General features: G+C 41.8%; 1 protein-coding gene across 1 annotated transcript in view; it reads right to left on the bottom strand.

Annotated features, from left to right (window-relative positions):
* Positions 1–757: 757 nt before the first annotated feature.
* Positions 758–18,235, bottom strand: part of LOC139325371 (testis-expressed protein 2-like) — a 49,626-nt gene continuing 32,148 nt past the window's right edge. The window contains exons 9-12 of the mRNA XM_070955208.1: positions 15,347–15,484; positions 3,468–3,680; positions 2,381–2,501; positions 758–1,289 (exon numbers count right to left, since the gene is read on the bottom strand). Coding sequence (XP_070811309.1) covers positions 1,164–1,289; positions 2,381–2,501; positions 3,468–3,680; positions 15,347–15,484 — 598 coding nt within the window. The 3' untranslated portion in view covers positions 758–1,163. The remainder of the gene's footprint in view (positions 1,290–2,380; positions 2,502–3,467; positions 3,681–15,346; positions 15,485–18,235) is intronic.

Raw genomic sequence — 18,235 nt, 5'->3', positions numbered from 1 at the left:
CTGATTTGAGCCTTTATTTTCTTTCACTTTCCCTCCTGTTCTTGCAGTCATCGGATGTATATTATCCCAGGTTGGCAAAGCCCTTAGGGAAGTGTCTAGTTCACTAATGTCAGCTTGTGCATTGCTATTGCTTTCTTGAAATGATGCATTGTGAAGAGGATAAGAGGCCTGGTGGCAGCTCTGCTATGTGGCCCTGTGCCTCCCCTTATCAGCTTCAAGTCTCCTGCAGTTTGCTGTGGGTGTAGATAGGAAGACAATCCAGGAGGGTGGGGATAAAGACAGGTAAAGAATCCATGCACTCAGGTAGAAAAGCACCCTGGTCCCCTGGTGGCAGCCGTTGGTTCTTTGACTTAATGCTCAGAGAAGAGGTTCCCTGTCAGCGTTCACCTTCTTCCTGGCCCCAGGAGTTTCTGAACTGAAGCACATTTTAAAACTCAGACTAGGTCATGTTTCTTTTGAGACCTTTGGATCAGGACAGAGGAGTGTTGGTGGCTCCCTTGCCCTGTATTCTTAGTCTTCAGCCTATACTGGGGTCAGAGTGAGTTCAGAATCAAAGCTTCAGTACCCAGCTTTCAGATTGCCAATAGCCAAGAAACAGGGAGAGGCTGTAAATAGCCCAGATTGTTCACTCACTCCTTTTTTTCAAAAACTGTCAGTCAAGCATCTTTCCTTCTTCAAGGCTCAAATGGAAATTGCTGAGCAGTTTTGAGTCTTGGAGTCCCCAACTCTAATTGGCTTCTATCTCCCCCACCCCCGTTATCCCTTTTGCACTAGCTGAAGGGGTCTTTCACTCTTATTTCCTCCTTCACAAAGACCCTGTTCAATGTTATTGATGGTTCTGCCATTTAACTGATACTTAAAACTAAAGTTGCTTGCAGAGATGCAACGTGGAGAGAATTCCAAACAGCCAGGGGTCTTGGCATCTCTGCTGCCTTTTTTTTCTTGACCACACAGGGTGCTTGTAACCTACCTGGAATATCTTCTTCTTCAAAAAGCCATATCCAGACAAATCTCCTTCATCTGAAAACAGTTCCAGAGAGAAGAGAGGCCAGCGGGGAGACTTGGAGGAGAACCTTTATTCTCAAGCACAGGTTTCCCTATGACCAGGTATCTGGTTAGCTCCCTCAAGAGATTGAGCAGGTCAACCACCAGAGGACAGCACCTCACATGTTTCTGACATCCTCAGCTAGAAGTTCTTCCTGTGGTCCTTCTGTAAGAGGCTGGGATTCCAAACCAGAATGCATCAGAGGTAAGATGATATCATCCATATTTGGCATCACTAAAATTTTCTGATGGGAAGGAGGAATGAAAAATTAAAATTAAATCTGCCTGGAGGTTTGCAAGGCTTGGTGAAGCATTGTAGCCTCCTACACTCTTACAGTGAGACGATGAGTATGGCTGTGGAAGGGAAGCCAATGGTCTATGTGGTGGAACTGAACGTTTCAGAGAATGCACAACTACAGTTAATAAGGACAGCTCCTTGCTATTGCAACAAGTTCCAGGCCTCTCAATGGTAGAATGACCGGTGGCAGCTGCTTGGCTTAGTCATTTAAATTATTTCATCCCCATCTTTCTATTCTTGAGTGTGCACAAGAGAGTACACTTTAGCAATACAATTACTGCAAACAATAATTAAAAGGATCCAGATTAAGCAAAGAGGAAGAGGGTTGCACACTTTGCAGGTAGAATACATCCCTAGCTCGATTCAGAAGTAAACACTGCAACTTTCAATGTTAATTAATGCCTTTCAATGTTAATTAATAATTAACTAATACTAATTAAGTAGCTAATGGAAATGTGTGTGGTAAGGAAACTTCAGACTGGAAAGCAAGTAAAGTTACAAGTAGGGGGGTCACACCTATCAACTTTTTAGCCACTTCCATCAACGATGTAGATACTGTATATGCACAACACATAAGTTTGGTCAGAATTATCTTCACTTGTTTCTTTGGTTTTGGGCATGGTTTAATAAGTTGCAAATCAACCCACTGCGCAGTTTAACAAATTGGGTGGACTCAAGAAAATGGTTTAATTCAGAACTGGGATTCAGTCATCCTGCGCTACCCAAAACCGCCGCTTGTTTGCTTTTTCCTTTCTGCAGCAATTAAAAACGATGGAAGTAAAGACAAGCCAGGGAGCTTTCCACGTCATCTAAACCTCTTGCCAAATTGAACAGAGAGAAATGGGTCTTGCACTTTAAAAGCCTCCTGAGGAACAGGGTTTGGCCACCACACATTAAGTTGCTTCCAGCTTGATTCCTTATCAAATGCACTTAAGTAGGGGGCTCTCAACACCTCTTACGGCTGCAGGTTTATCGCTAAGAGACCTGAACTGAGTTCAGTTTAAGATCCCTTCATCATGGGTTACATCAACCAAGTACCTGGAATTCATGCTGGAGCTTCTTCTCAATCCACTCAGTAACATGGGGGAAGGTGACTTCCCGTTCTCCTAGCTGTGGCCGAACCTTCATATCCAACTGCGGAGGGATCCGGAAGCTGTACCTGGGGCAGGGAGGCAAAAGTGATTTTACTTCCTTTCCCTCTGAAGCATTCTTATACTTCCTCTGTTTTTTCTGCTGGAAGTTGGATGTTTTCCAGTAGGCAGGAAGAACATAGAATACCACATTCACCCTTCTTTGCTCGCCTAAAATGAGACTGTGTCTGGGAATCTTATCCCAGCAAACTAGGATTAAAGGTTCTCTAGTTCTTAATGGGAGTTCAAAAGAAAGAAGGCCAAACTTATCTGTTTACAACTAGCACTCTGCCTTTTATTACACTTCTGTCTTACTCATGGTCCAGATGTGGTTGAACTACAACTCCCAACATCTCTCAACACTGACCTTGCTGCCTAATTTCTAGGAGTTGTACTATATTTATAGAAAACACTGAATTAAAGATGACTACATCTTTCCTTTCCTGTAAATAAATACATAAAATGAGTTACATTTGAATAAACCCAGAGGATCTGTAATTCTTGACGTATTGAACTAGTCTCTGAAATCCTCATAAACGAAAATAAGTTGAGGTTCAGACTGAGCACAACGATGGGCCCCATCATTTCACATAGGCTGGAGACTTCTGGAATCAAATTCTATTTTGTAAAAAAATATTAAAGGTAAATGTGGAAAAATATAATTGAATGTTCTGTTCTTTGACAGGAATTGTTGCTTCGCCTTTGCTTAATCCATATGTAGAGACCATTTTCATGCCCTAGAATTCCAGAACTCAGGAGAATTTACAAGAAGGGCTACCAAGACCATCTAAACCATTTATGAACTTTCCTTTTGCCTGCTGCTGTCCTGGTTACTGCCAGGGATATGGTGATGGGGCAGTATACTAAAAAGTCTCCACTTCTCCTTCCACATCCATGATGCCTCTCTAGAATAATGCTCAAATCTCATGCAGTCTCATCTTTGCTAGACCCAACCAGAAGGTCTGTTCCCCTACTTCTGCTCTTTGGGCACCTACCAGATTCGATCTGTTGGAGGTGGAGGGATGTTCACAGCCAATGTGCCTGTCAAATCTTGGACCTCCACAGTCAAAAGCAGGGGAGTATTGGAGACCTCTTCCATCTTCTTCTTAATGAATTCATTTTCAGTGGCCTTCTGGAAATATTTGGACTTAGCAATCTTGTCCACAAAACGCAAAATCTTCCGACTGGTGCTACCACCACTGATGTAGCTAAGAGAAAAGTGGAAGCAGATCACCTTTGGCAGGGATTAGAAATTGATAAATCCAAATGGAGATATATTCTTTTGCTCAATCTCTATGATGAGCTACTCTCCAGGCACTGTATGACATTGGCCAAATGTGAGACATGACAAAGGTGAGTTGAGTCACAGTCTAGTTTAGGGACATAAAATTGCATAAACCCTGCTGAGTTTAAGAATGTGCTGCAACTATATTCCCTGAATTTAAGCCAAAGACAACTAAACTGGTGGTAAAGACAAATCAGAATGTTTCCAAAAGCAAGTACCAACTCAGATTGGTACTGTATGGCTGGATGACATGTAGAAACATGCACATTAACTTTGGCACCCACAAAGTGGCATTTTGGCAAAAAACTGGAATCTTGAGTCAACCACATTGAGGATCTGGCAACTGAGGCAGCTCATTGGGGATCTGCCTGCTATACTCACACCCATTTCATGGCTTCCTTGCAAGAATTCTGCCAAGAACGAATGCCTGAGAATTCCCAATTACAAGATTTTTAACCTGTTGCAAGTAGAACCACTATTCCCTGTGGAGAACAAATTATTATGAATGGTGGATCAGGTTGGAGTACAAGGTTCTGGAGGCCCAATGCTATTTGCTGCTGGTCTCTTTAATTTGCATATGAAAACTTTTCTGCTCTGAATACAATTTTGATTTTATTTTTTCTGGAAATTTTTGAGGTTTAAAACGCTTACTTAAACCTATATAAAAGAAATGATTTTGAAATATTTTTTTAATCTGACTTGCATTTTACTAAAGGCAGAGAATTGAGGCTAAAGTTTGATCCAAATATATTTCAGAGCATTGATCTAAAGTACCTCATTTAGATTGTTTGTTTTATTTTAATGTCCTTATGTCTGTGCATTTTGAATGCTTAGGTGCTCCTTCATATAGCATTGTTGTTTGTTTGTTTGCTTGCTAGTAGCATAAGCTGCTGCCTTTTTAGGAATTGTTACAGTGATGAGTTAGAAATTACAATATGTAGTAAGAGAGATTCAGTGGCATTTTTGTCTAAAATGTTAGATTCTGTCTCGAGAGTATGCTTGTTTTTGTCCACTTCAGTTTACAAGGAGATCAGATATTGGTGCTGAGGAACTAATTTGTTTATAGAAAGGATATACGGTAGTTGAAGGAAGAGAGGAAGCTTTAAGGGAAGTCAGAAAGTTGCCTTTAAGTTGGTCTACACAGACTTGTGCTGACAGCGGTAGGAGAATTGTATAAGAAGGAGTTAGAGAAAGTAGAATTGATGGAAGGAAGAAGGTATGTGATTTGTTTTTGGAAAGTTATGGAAGTTGGCAGAATGAAATGTGGAAGTGCTAAGAAGTAGAAGAGAAGTGGTGATATGGGCAGGGAAGACAGCGTTAAAGATTGCCCGATCCAAAGAAAAGGAAGTGGTGTTTTTCATTGACAGAGATCAGATTAAGTGAACAAAGCATTTGAATACACTTAATCAGTGAAGGGAGTGTTGGAAGATTTGAGAAGCTCAATATTAAAAGCACAAGAAAATTCCCCTAAAGAAAATAAGCAGAAACTCAGGCAGAGTTCAGCCCCCACCTTTACCAGTGGGCCATTAAGAAACTGAGACGCCACCTTATTTTCCACAACAAAAGAAGAATAAAAGATGTGTTTGTTTGTTTCTTGCTTGCCTTACTAGGAACAATAAACTGATTCCAGGAGTTTTGAATTCAGGAAGGGAAAGCTCTGCCTTTCAGCAATCTTTAAAGGGAAAGACTCCCCCCCCCCCCGACAGGAGTAGTAAACAAAAATCACTCCTGATAGAAAGGAGGGGTGGCATCTCCGCCTCCATCTATAAACAAGCAAGAATTAAGACAATTCTATGCAAAATTAATTGAATCTGGACCTTGGAGTTTGAAATGGGAGGGACATGAAAGAGGAAGCCTTGAAAATTTGAAACAGGCTTTAACCAGGGCTCCTGTATTGGGTTTGCCAAATTTGAAAAAGCCATTCGGTCTCTTTGTAGGCACACACACACACACACACACACACACACACACACTGAATTGCACGAGGGATGTTGGCTCAGAAAGTAGGAAATTGACCTTTGGGGGAGCCCTCATTGTAAGCACCCCACATCAAGTCAGAACTATCCTTCAGTGGTGGTTATCTGATTCAAAATTCTAAACAAAAATAAAACAATTTTAATGCAGCAGACAGATTTGATTTTACCTACAGATCACAATTTGAATCAAGCACAATTCTTAACCAACACCAGATCAATGGATCACCTTGGATGAGAACATTATGGTGTTGAAATAATTGGTTTCCATACAAAAAATAAGACCAGATTTGGAGGGACACCCCCTGGAGACAAATTGCCTCGAAATTGGTCTGCTCAAACCTTTGAATTGTATTCATTAAATTAAGCTCTATGGACAGGGAGCCTGGATAGCTCAGTGGATAAATGCATTGTAATTTAACACCAGCTGTCTGCAATTACTGTAAATTCAAATCTCACCAGGCTCAAGGTTGACTCAGCCTTCCATCCTTTCTAAGGTAGGTGAATTGAGGACCCAGTTTGTGGGGGGCAATAAGCTGACTTTATGATGGCTATTGCTTAATGCATTGTAACCCTTAGTCTCTGGACATCATTTGGCAAAATATGGGTGGAGTCATTGGGGACTTCAAGCTATTGTGGATGAACTTTTAAACTAAGCTATGGTTGTATTGGGATATATCCTTTAGTAACATCACTTATAAACAAATGTTTGGTTTGTAAAAAGGTGAATGAACATGCTGTCAGAAAACAACAGATGGGTAAGAGGTACCACCAGCTTTAAGACCATTTCAATGTATTCATGTGGATTTTACAGAATTACCAAAAGTGGGGAGTGTAAAATATTTATTAGTCATAGTGAACCACCTCACAGGGTGGGTTGCAGCTTTTATCTGCAGTAATGCTACAGCAACAGTAGTGTCAAGAGTTTTACCCAACCTAGACAGATTATCATCATATGAACTGTTGTTTGAAGTAGTTTTCACTACAGGAAGCATATGCATTAATTCCCTGGAAACCAGAGACAAAGTATTGAAACAATATGTGTATAACCTGTCCAGATATTTTGAAGTTTTTAGGAAACAAGGACTATTAGCCCAAACACCACCTTTGAAGTTTCCAGTCCACAAATTCCACCACGATGATTGGATGTTAATCCAAACTGGACGGAAGTTAGACCCCAAGTGAACGGGCCCAATCTCATCAAGGAAATCCATTGAAGTTGATGATCCAAAAGACCCAAGGGACTGGTAGGCAGCCACCAGTGGGAATAGCGTTCTTCATCATCTGGACTATTTTTGTATTTTTTCTTTCTTAGGATTCAGTGGTTGCCTATGCTGTTTCCCAACTGAAAAGGACTACAACTGCTCAGATTCCTTTGCGCACTCGCCCAGATGTATTGGTTTTGTAATTGTGTTTTTAAGCTCTTAGAAGGACGATCCTGGATCCACTGGATGAGACTGATACCAGGTAACAAAAAACTGACAGGCCATTGGCGCGGAAGTTTAAGAAGAATACACCCTGCTGAGTCCTACTGGCAACGGGCTCTCTATGCACGGTGGTGATCATCAGCCTTGCTGAATCACTCCGGAAGCTGATTCTCAACGCACGGCGGAAGATTTGTAAAGAGGACAACTGCCTTCACATTGTACATATACATATTATTAGCTTTAATATAACACTTTCTTACACATGCTAATGTTATTAGAATTTTTTGAGTGCGTTTTGTGGGTACTTGTTTTTCTAATCTTGCTAGTAATTTTGTTTTACATATATAAGGAACGGTTTTGTGGTAGACCTAGGATTTTTCTTGCTACTCCTGTTTCCCAAACCACACACACCACTAACCCTCTCCCTGACATGGTGAGCTTCACACCATAGTTGATTATGATTTGTTTATGGCTTTGGACATTATTCGCACTAGCACTCTCAGGTGAACATAAGATGAACATTGATTCCCCAAGTAGAGACACTTTAGGTCAAGTTCGCTCCCGCCAAAAACGCATTGTCTATGCACAGGGTTCTTACTTTAGACCTAAGTCGACTCCACCACCTAAGGTTGCACTATTGACATTCCCAGCTGAGGGGGGAATAGATAAGGAAAAAGGGCCTCTACAACAATTGCATAGAGGAGACTATATATCACGGATTTTGGAATAAAGTCAAGATCTTGTTTGTCCTGTCAAACCACAACTCTGGGTTAGAACAAAGGCTACCAGAAATAAACTTTAAGAAGGGAAAGTAGGGTGGATGGAATCTGTCCAAGACCATTTCAACCTCCAGAATTTCTGCTCCGGTTCAACTTAAAGTCCAAATCAGGTTTGTCTATCCTTTTTCCACCTGGAAATACTATCTCTCGATATGTTTTTGAAGGACCAATTCTCAGAGATAAACAGAAGGACCCCTCACTGGAAGTCCCATTGCAACCACTGGCAGGAATGTTTGTGGCAGGGACTTAGAGGTCTGGATTAATGCAAGGAACTACTGAGTGCATGCCTTCTCCATAAATCTTCTTATGTGGAAAGGATGCATATTTGTGTTTACCAACAAACTGGACAGGAACATGTAACGAATCAGGTGTGGTCAGAGAAATTGCCAAGGAATTGCAGGATAGGGCTTCCAGGATAGGTCAGAGGTTATAAACAACTGACATGTGGTTTTCTTGGTTGACTGGATCCGGGTGGATTAATATAGCTGTGGCAGGCCTAGCTTTTATTCCTTGTGCAATCCCTATGCTGAAACATCTATCAATAAGAGCAGTAAAGGAGATTCAAGTTGAAAAGGAACTAGCTTTGATAGAACATTTTCTTAATCAACTTGGTCCCTATCCTGTGGAAGAACATAAAGATTCTGAGGCAGACCCATATGAGGAAATGGAACCTGTAGAAAGAGGTAGAGAATCTCCCCAAGAATCAAGAGAGTAAAAAAATAATCAAGAACTACCTATCCTTTACTTTTATTAATTATCTTTTGTTAGACCCTATATATTATAGATTGGTTTATTGGAACCTTGTATACTCAGAAGTTAAACTTATATGAGAATAGTGAAAGTTTCTGCATTGAAAAACTTTCAGAGGGGGGAATAATGTAAATGAAGCGGGCTCTGATAGATGACCACTGGATAACTTTCTATTCACTCTATTCTAAAAAGCAATGCATCCGGTTGGAAAAAATACAAACTCAGCCAAAATCCTTTTGGTTCCTCTAGGAGGCCTCTAAGTTGTCAGAAGAAAGGAACATTCTAATGACATACAGCTTAAAGGTTGGTTAGGTCAAGGGGATCCACATGAGTTAAAAGTTGTCTATCGTCAGAAGATGATTTGAATCTATGCTTCGGTAATCTACAAAAAGAATTATAACTGTTTTGCAAAGAAACTCTGTAATTAGGAAATATCAATTAAAAATGATAAATGTATATGACCATATGAATTGCTGAGTTAACAGAATCCTTTGTCTAGAAGGGTATAAAACCATTGTACCTAATTTCTGTCTTTGTTCAACGCTTCATGTACAGAGCCTTGAACCTATTGCGCAATATATAAATTTGTCTCTGATTAACCCAAAGGTTGTGTTTGTCTTATTAAATCCACAACAATCTGGGTTGACTGCCTCCACCAGTGGGGTACTGTAGCATGAATTTGGGGATATTGCCTGAGTGTCTCTAGTCTCACCAGCCTGACCTTCCTCTTTGGTATCTCCCAAGCTTCACTATCCATCAAAGAGATACACCCAAACAATACAACTGTACATTCCAAACAGATCAAGCTGCTTTAAGGATTACACACAAGACAACTAACATTGGACACTGGTCTACAAGGAGAGCTATCATTCTATTACTTACTTTAATTCACTTCTTCAGTGTCACTCTCCTATGATTGTACTAAGTGCAGTTGTACGGTTTCCTAGCATGATAGGACCTAAACAAATTTGATTGTCTTTTAACCACGAATGAAAGCAAATAATATTGCAGGATCCAATCTGGGTCAGTCTCCAGGACCAGAGGTTTTGTCTTCTGAGCTTTCAGACTTGTACTGGAGCCCATCTTCAGCGAGTGTCTCTCTAGCTCCAGCATGAGTCTGAAAGCTCGGAAGACAAAACCTCTGGTCCCGGAGACTGACCCAGATTGGATCCTGTCTTTTAACCATCCTGTCTTTTAATCATTCCATCATACCTTGCATGCTCCTCAAAGTGAAATATCTTCTTTCTGTTTTTCAAATGTATTCACTGCATGTTTTCCGAGATGGAAAAAGGACTGAACTCTGTGGCTTAACATCTCAAGCAGAGACTTCCCTGCCTCATGCCTTGGACAGTGTGCCAAATGATAAGAACACAGCAACTCAGCATCTTTAGTGTCCTTGACTAAGACACTGCTCAAATAATCATATTGAAACTATGCAAAAAAATATTGGCACAGATGAAGTTCCAGAAACAGGATTAATTAACTATTTTTGATGCCTTACCAAATTGCAAATAAGAAGAAATACTTGAATCCTGCAATCAAACAACTCCACCAAAGCAGGAAAACAACCCACATCCCAGCAAGTCCACATGTCCTTCTACTCTGAAGCAGCCCAAACTGATTCCATGGGGGCGCAGTGGTTAGGATGCAGCATTCATCCTTTCCAACAAAGATGATCGGGACTGGAGGCTAAAACATATAAAGAATGGTTGCTGGAATTGGGTATGTCTAGTTTAATGAAAAGAAGGACTAGGAATGACATGATAGCAGTGCTCCAATATTTCAGGGGTTGTCACGCTATTCAGGGGACTCAAGCTATTCTCCAAAGCACATGAAGGCAAGAAAGAAGCAATGGATGAAAACTAATCAAGGAGAGAACTACTTAGAACTAAGGAGAAATTTCCTGACATGGAGAACAATCAACCAGTAGAACAAATTGCCTCCAGAAGTTGTGAATGCTCCAGCACTGGAAGTTTTTAAGAAGAGATTGGACAACCATTGGTTGATCAGTCGGAACCTTGACATTTGTCTGAAATGGTACAGGGTTTCCTGCCTGAGCAGGGATTTGGACTAGAAGACCTCTAAGGTCCCTTCCAACTCTGTTATTCTATTCTGTATTGCATGCTGATTTTGCCCAGGGACCAGGAATTCGATCCTGACCTGTTCAAGGTTGATTCAGCCTTCCATCCTTCTGAGGTTAATAAAACGAGGACCCAAATTGCTGGGGGCAATATGTTGACACTATGTAAAACACTTAGAGAGTGCTGTAAAGCACTATGAAGCGGTATATAAGTCTAAGTGCTATTGCTACTGCTATTCCATCTTGTTCTGTTTCAGATAATGACAATCTGTTTCATTCTGTTCTATCTGAGGGCCTAGATCAGAAATGAGGACGAAGTTGCTATTCCAAGGATAGTGCCACCTTTGGTCTTGGATGGGGTGGCACTACCCCAAACAGACCCTGTGCGTAATCTAGGGGTTTTCCCGGACTCATGACTCCTGCTCAAAGAGCAGGTGGTGGTTGTGGTCAGGAGGTTGTACGCCAGTTATGCCCTTTCCTGGACCAATAGTACCTACTCACAGTCACTCATGTCCTAATCACTTCCCGTCTTGAGCATTGCAAGACACTCTACGTGGGGCTGTCCTTGAAGAGCATCCAGAAGCTCCAGTTTATTTATTTATTTATTTATTAGTTTGATTTAAATGCCGCCCTTCTCTGGAGACTCAGGGTGGCTTACAATGCGTTAAACAATAGCCTTCATACTTTTGTATATACCTGCTTAGTCGGGCTTTCGCCCCCTCCTAAGAGGTGTTCTTTTTTATACAAAGTCAGCTTATTGCCCTCACAATCCGGGTCCTCATTTTACCTACCTCGAAAGGATGGAAGGCTGAGTCAACCTTGAGCCTGGTGAGATTTGAACTTGCAGTAATTGCAGGCAGCTGGCAACTAAGTGCTACTTTAATAGCACTTAGTCTACTGCGCCACCAAAGCTCTTTTGGTGCAAAATGCAGTGGCCCGCATGGTTTTGTGCAGACCCCGGTGTGCACATGTATTCAATTCAATTCAAATCTTTATTGTCAGTGCACAACATACTGTATGTACAATGAGATTGGTTGAGCTCCCTCAGTGCACCCCCCCCCAGCACAATACAACTCACAGTGAAGACAGAAAATCCCTAACCCAATAAATCATATTAACAAAACAGTCCTATTGCACCAGTGTGAACATGTTAGACATTGCGTCGGCCCTGCAGTCAATCATGCTACATAGTTATGATGTTATTTCTCATTCAGGAGTCTGACAGCCCACAGATAAAAATTGTTCATCAGCCTGTTTGTGCGGTTGGCTATACTTCTATATCTCCTTCCCGATGGTAGGAGGGTAAAGAAGTGGTGACCAGGGTGAGAGCCATCCCTGAGGATTTTCCTCATTCTTCTAAGGCAACGAGCCCTAGTGATCTCATCTAGTAGTATAAGGGGACAGCCTATGATGTTTTGTGCTGTACTCACCATCCTCTGTAATGTTTTTCTATCCATGGCTGTCAGACCAGCATGCCATACCACAACGCTTTCTATTGTGGACCGGTAAAAGGAGGTCATCAGTTGTTGTTCCACCCTGTTTTTACACAAGACCCTAAGGAAATGGAGTCTCTGTTGGGCCTTCCTGACCACCTGGATCGTGTTCTTTTTCCAGGTGAGGTCTTTGCTGAGATGGACACCCAGGAATTTAAAGGAGGAAACTCTCTCTACACAGCCCCCCTCAGTGTATAGTGGGGCAGGTTCCTCTCTCTTTCTCTGGAAATCCAACACCATCTCCTTGGCCTTGCTGATCTTCAGGTGCAGGTTGTTTTTTAAGCACCATGTGGAAAGTTTTTGAACCTCTCCCCCTGTACGCTGTTTCGTATCACCTCTCCTGTGAGAGCATGCACTGGTTGCTGATTTGCTCCTGGGTGCAATTCAAGTTGCTGGTTGTCACCTTTAAAGCCCTTCATGGCTTGGGACCAGGTTATCTGAGGGACTGTCAGTCACATCTACCTGACTCATCAGAGCAGAGAGGCAGGGAAAGTTGTGGGTCCTATCCCAGAGGGAGATACACCTGGTGGGACCCAGGAGAAGGGCCTTCTTCATGGTGGCTCCCTCTCTCTGGAACATCTAATCCCCCTCACAGAGATTAGAATGGCCCCCACTCTAATACTCTTCTGGAAGGTACTGAAGACCTGGTTCTGCCAGCAGGCCTGGGGAACCCAGAGCGGGATGGAGTTCATTAAATGGCTCATGTGATCTGTTGTTGCCGGGGCAGGGGGTGGGAGGTGATTTTGTTATATTGTACTAGATTAATTTATTTGATTCTTTTTGTTAGGTTTTATTGTTTTAAATGTGGTCTTTTATTCTGTAATCCACCTTGAGTCACCATGGGCGAATAGGTGGCAATATAAATTCAATAAACAAATGAATAAATAGATCAGTTTAATACGAACATCTTCTTGCACCTAGACAAGAATATAATGTTTTAAATGCCACCAATGCCACTTCTAAGGCTCCAGGTTACACACAAGCCATCTCTTGGGATTTCTAGGTGACACAAAAAATTAGTGGATACCTGTGCACCTATGAAAATTTAATATCATTTCATTACAGGAGACCTGGTGCCTGGATATGTCTTCTCCTTCCTTGCTAGGATTCTTCTCATATACCTTCCCTGTCATTAAAGTGAGTCTGTATGGAAGAGCAAGTGTGTTTTCAATTTTGATCTCAACTGATCTGGAAAGACTATACAACAAAGGCCAGATGATGATTGTATCCAGGTAGTAGTATAGACAGAGAGCAATTATTTTGAGTTAATTATTTGCATTAATATTTACTTTCCAAATGGAAGGAATCCCAATCTATAGTTTAAGTTGTGGTCTGTGCAAACCCTGGTGGAGAAGTTGAGCAAATATTACCAATACCAATCTTCTCTGGGCTGGTGATTATAACACCAGAAGTGGCGATGATATCAGCATCTATAGGAAGATATTGTGGAATAGACAACATCACCACCAGATGGATTTGTAACTGGATGACAAACCACATTCAAAGAGTAGTCCTTAATGGTACTACCTCCACATGGAGAGAAATAGTGGGGTACCATAAGGCTCCGTCTTAGGCCCAGTACTCTTCAATATCTTCATATATGACTTAGATAAGGAAATAGAATGGGAACTCATCAAATTTGCAGATGACATTAAACTGGCAGGAATAGCCAACACCCCAGAAGACAAGCTCAGGATCCAAAAAGATATTGACATACTTGACAATGGGCCCTAGCCACCAAAATAAATTTCAATGTGGAGAAAAGCAAAGTTTTACATTTAGGCAGGAAAAATCAAAGGTATTAGGTGAGACCTCAAAAACAGTAACTTGGAGTCCTAGTGGATGATCACTTAAATATGAGCCAGCAGTGTGCAGCAATGGCCAAAAAAGCTAATACAATTCTGGCATAGAATCAAGATCTAGTGAAATATTAGTACCAGTTTATAAAACCCTAGTAAGACCACACCTGAAATACTGCAACCAATTTTGGTCACCATATTACAAAAAAGATGTTGAGATCTTGGAAAAAGTTCAGAGAAGAGCAACTAAGACGATCAAAGGCCTGGAGACTAAACCATATGAAAAACGGCTGTAGGATTTGGGCTTGGCTAGTCTAAAGAAAAGAAGAATTAGGGGCGACATGATAGCAGTATTCCAGTATTTGAGGGGATGCCACAAAGAGGAGGTCAAATTATTCTACAAAGCACCTGAAGGCAGGACAAGAAACAATGGTTGGAAACTAACCAAAGAGAGAAGCTACCTGGAATTAAGGAGAAACGTCTTAACAGTGAGGACAATTAACTAATGGAATAGTTTGCCTTCAGAAATCGTGGGCGCTTCATCACTGGAAGTTTTAAAGAAGAAACTGAACAGCCACTTATCTGAAATAGTATAGATTCTCCTGCTTGAGCAGCCTCCAAAGTCCCTTCCAGCTCTATTCTATTCTAAATTCTATTCTAAAGTTCTATATTAGGAAGATGGAATGTTGCCCAGAGGATGAATGGGTCCTTGGTCCTCAATGGACACAGTACTAAACACACGAGCGGTGTCTTTATTGATTCTGCCTTTAGGTACAGGTTGTTAAATCTAGGCTGTAAGGTGGCAAACATTTCTAATAATCCTTCCTCTTCCTTCTTTCTCCACAACAACCCTGTGAGGTAACTTGGGTTGAGAGATTGACTGGCCCACAGTCACCCAGCATGTTTTCATGCCTGAAATGGGACTAGAACTCATAGTCTAGTCTGGTGTCCTAGCAAACTGGCTTCATGACTTGTGGTTATAGCAGAGCATTTAATTACTCAATGCCTCCCAACACTCCCAAAACATCCCTCTGCTCACACCCAAAGCAGCCCAATTGATTTGTCTCTAAGATAATGGGGGGTCAAGCAAGCCCCCCCGCCCAGGTACTCTGGTGGGAAAGGACTGGCTCAAGGAGGAAAATGCTATTCTAACCTCAGTACAGCTAAGGAGGGCTTTAGTTCTCCCCCTCCTCAGCTGGAGACGACGTCTACCTGCTGGGACCAGGTCATGACTGAGGAATGCTAAATGTGAAAGTGGGGACAGAGCCATGGTCACCCAAGGGGTTACCCTTCAACGCCAGGAGGGATTTTCCTTTCTCCGGGGATCCCCGAGAGCTCCACAACAGGCATGTCTTCCTCCTCAGAAGAACCGGCACTGGACGACTCCACATCACTCTCAGCCAACAGGTCTACACGGGGTTTTATGCTGCAAGGAGAAGGAGACCAGGGTGAGAAGCTGGCAGCCTTTGCAAGATTTGTCCTTTTCAGTGCCATGGGGGTCAGGCTTACAGTCTGCACTGCGGTTTTAATTCCCTTTCCAGAGATTAAGAAGTGAATCCTAAGGACAGTGACCTACATATAGAATAAGAATAAAAAGGATTTGTTAACAGGGGGAGGAAATGGCTGGAGAATAGAACAGCTTCTTAAATAGCTCAGCAGGAGGTCAGTGAGTGCCCCATCACTGGAAGCATTAAAGAAGAGAATGGACAACCATTTGTCTGCAATGCTATAGACTAGACTAGAGTATCTTGCTTGAACAGGGGTTGGACTAGAAAACCTGCAAGGTCCCTTCCAATACTGGTATTCTATGACATTCCCCATCTGAAAAGGCTGTATCTGAATCATCCTTCCTAGCTATTTTTTTTTTAATTTGATTTATATGCCGCCCTTCTCTGGAGACTCAGGGCGGCTTACAATGCATTAAGCAATAGCCTTCATACTTTTGTATATTTATACAAAGTCAGCTTATTGCCCCCACAAACTGGGTCCTCAATTTACCTACTTAGAAAGGATGGAAGGCTGAGTCAACCTTGAGCCTGGTGAGATTCGAACTTACAGTAATTACAGACAGCTGGTGTTAATCACAATGCTATCAGTCTGCTGAGCCACCAGGCACCAGCTATCTTTTTCACATTTCCATATCAGAGACAGTTGGACAAAGGGGTGTCACACAAATCAGCTCTTGCATTCCTAATTCTCCAATCCACAAAATCTGATCTTCCATTTGATTACATTCTGGAGTCTTTCTTAGACTGAACAAATTGCCAGACAGATCTTGGTAAATAATGATCTGATGGAACAACTTTGGGGAGGCTGCCACTTAATCTAATTTTTCATACAGTGTCAGCAGAGGGGCTGGGTCAATAAGTCAAGATAGTGACCACGAACTGCACAATTGAAGCCCCTAAGCTTTTAATGTGCATCCCTCATGTAAAAGGTAGCCATCCAGGCAGATTATGGATCTTTCATTGAAATTGGTTTCCTTCCCTGAACTAGGGCGTCAATGCAAGGGTTTCCTACCCTTCTGCAAATAAACAAGTAATTTGTGGAGAGTACAGCTTTAAGGAGGAAAAACAAGGCCCAGGAGAGGAGAAGCCTCTCTACTTACTTACTTACTTACTTACTTACTTACTTACTTACTTACTTACTTACTTATTTATTTATTTATTTATTTATTTGTTCAACTTGTATGCCGCCTTTCTCCGAAGACTCAAGGCAGTTTAGAATGCATTTAAAACCCATATATAAAAACATTAAAAATTAAAACATTAAAAACAATTAAAACCCATTCACACCATTCATGGCCGGATCTCGCCAGATTGCAACAGCGAGATCAACAGCCCCAGGCCTGCTGGAAAAGCCAGGTCTTCACTGCTTTTCGGAAGGCCAATAGGGTGGGGATGGTCCGGATCTCAGGAGGTAACTGGTTCCAGAGAGCTGGGGCAGCCACAGAGAAGGCCCCCCCCCCGCACGGGCCCGCCAGTCGGCATTGTTTAGCTGACGGGACCTGGAGGAGACCAACTCTGTGGGATCTTACCGGTCGTAGGGAGCTACTTGCCCTCCTTTTCACTAACTTTGCTTTTTTTTTGATGACCCTCACATAGGACATCTCCTGTGTCACTGTGTTTTTTTGTATTTGTCAGCTGGGCTCCCATTCTGAGATTTACGGTAGACTGTCTGACTCTTATCTCAGAAGCCACCGCGCATGTCCACATTCTTTCACTTTCTTCTAACTTTCTTTGTTCGCCTGCCAAGAGGTACGGCAGGAATGCTGCCAAGATGTAATCATTAGCTAGTAAGACTGTTTTTACTTCTTTATAGTAAAATATGTTTATTACAATATATCTCGAGTTTATTTTCTTAAAGTATACTTCAAGAAAAAGCTATGATCCATTCTCTAATCAAGGTGCAATTACCCAAAAGCAAAATGGGATTAATTGCCACCCTAACAGAGGATGGTTTGGATTGAATTATAGCTTTTTCCTTGCTTGTTACTTTGATGATAAGCGTCTAGGCTAATTAGACAGATGATTAATTTCGGCGACTGAGGAACACTGATTATTTTTTGCAAATATGCCGAGAAAGAAAAAGAAATACAGAACGCATTCTGCTGAAGATATAGATATCTCTGATCTCTCTAATGAAGAAGCGAAAAGAATTTTAAAGAGGCTTTCAACTTTTCAAACACCGCTTGCTTCAGCAACCAGAATTGATGGAGGTGCTGTTGGGGGAGCTGCTTTTGAAGGCAATGTGCTACAACTGAGGTCCGTGACGTCTCCTTCTGAATATGCATGCTCTCAAACAGTCTCCCCAGAACCTTCTGAATTTGAAACGCTTGGTGCAAGGCCAAAGTTTTCACAAACTGTCAAGCATTTTTCCTCCCACGCAGAGAGAAATAACCCATTACTCTCCTCGAAGGTCTGAGCTCACCGTGGATGAGCAAACTATAAAAGCCTATCATGACCATATAAAATTTTTTGAACATGAGCTATCCCAGGCAAAAATAGCTTTATCTATGCTCAAGCAAGATAAGAGAGAGTCTCGTGCTTTTAAAAATCTTGAAACCGCCATCTTAGCTTCTTCTTCGAAGCCTAAACCACACCTCCAAGAGGGTCTTGTGTCAGGCCAATCAGAATAGAGAGCTGTACTCACGTCACATTTGCCTCGTGATCTGGTG

The sequence above is a fragment of the Pituophis catenifer genome, unplaced genomic scaffold, assembly GCF_029215685.1.
Source record: "Pituophis catenifer annectens isolate HBS135680 unplaced genomic scaffold, rPitCat1.0.hap2 SCAF_16, whole genome shotgun sequence".
In the NCBI taxonomy this organism is placed as follows: domain Eukaryota; kingdom Metazoa; phylum Chordata; class Lepidosauria; order Squamata; family Colubridae; genus Pituophis; species Pituophis catenifer.
This window is presented reverse-complemented; position numbering and strand designations above follow the sequence as displayed.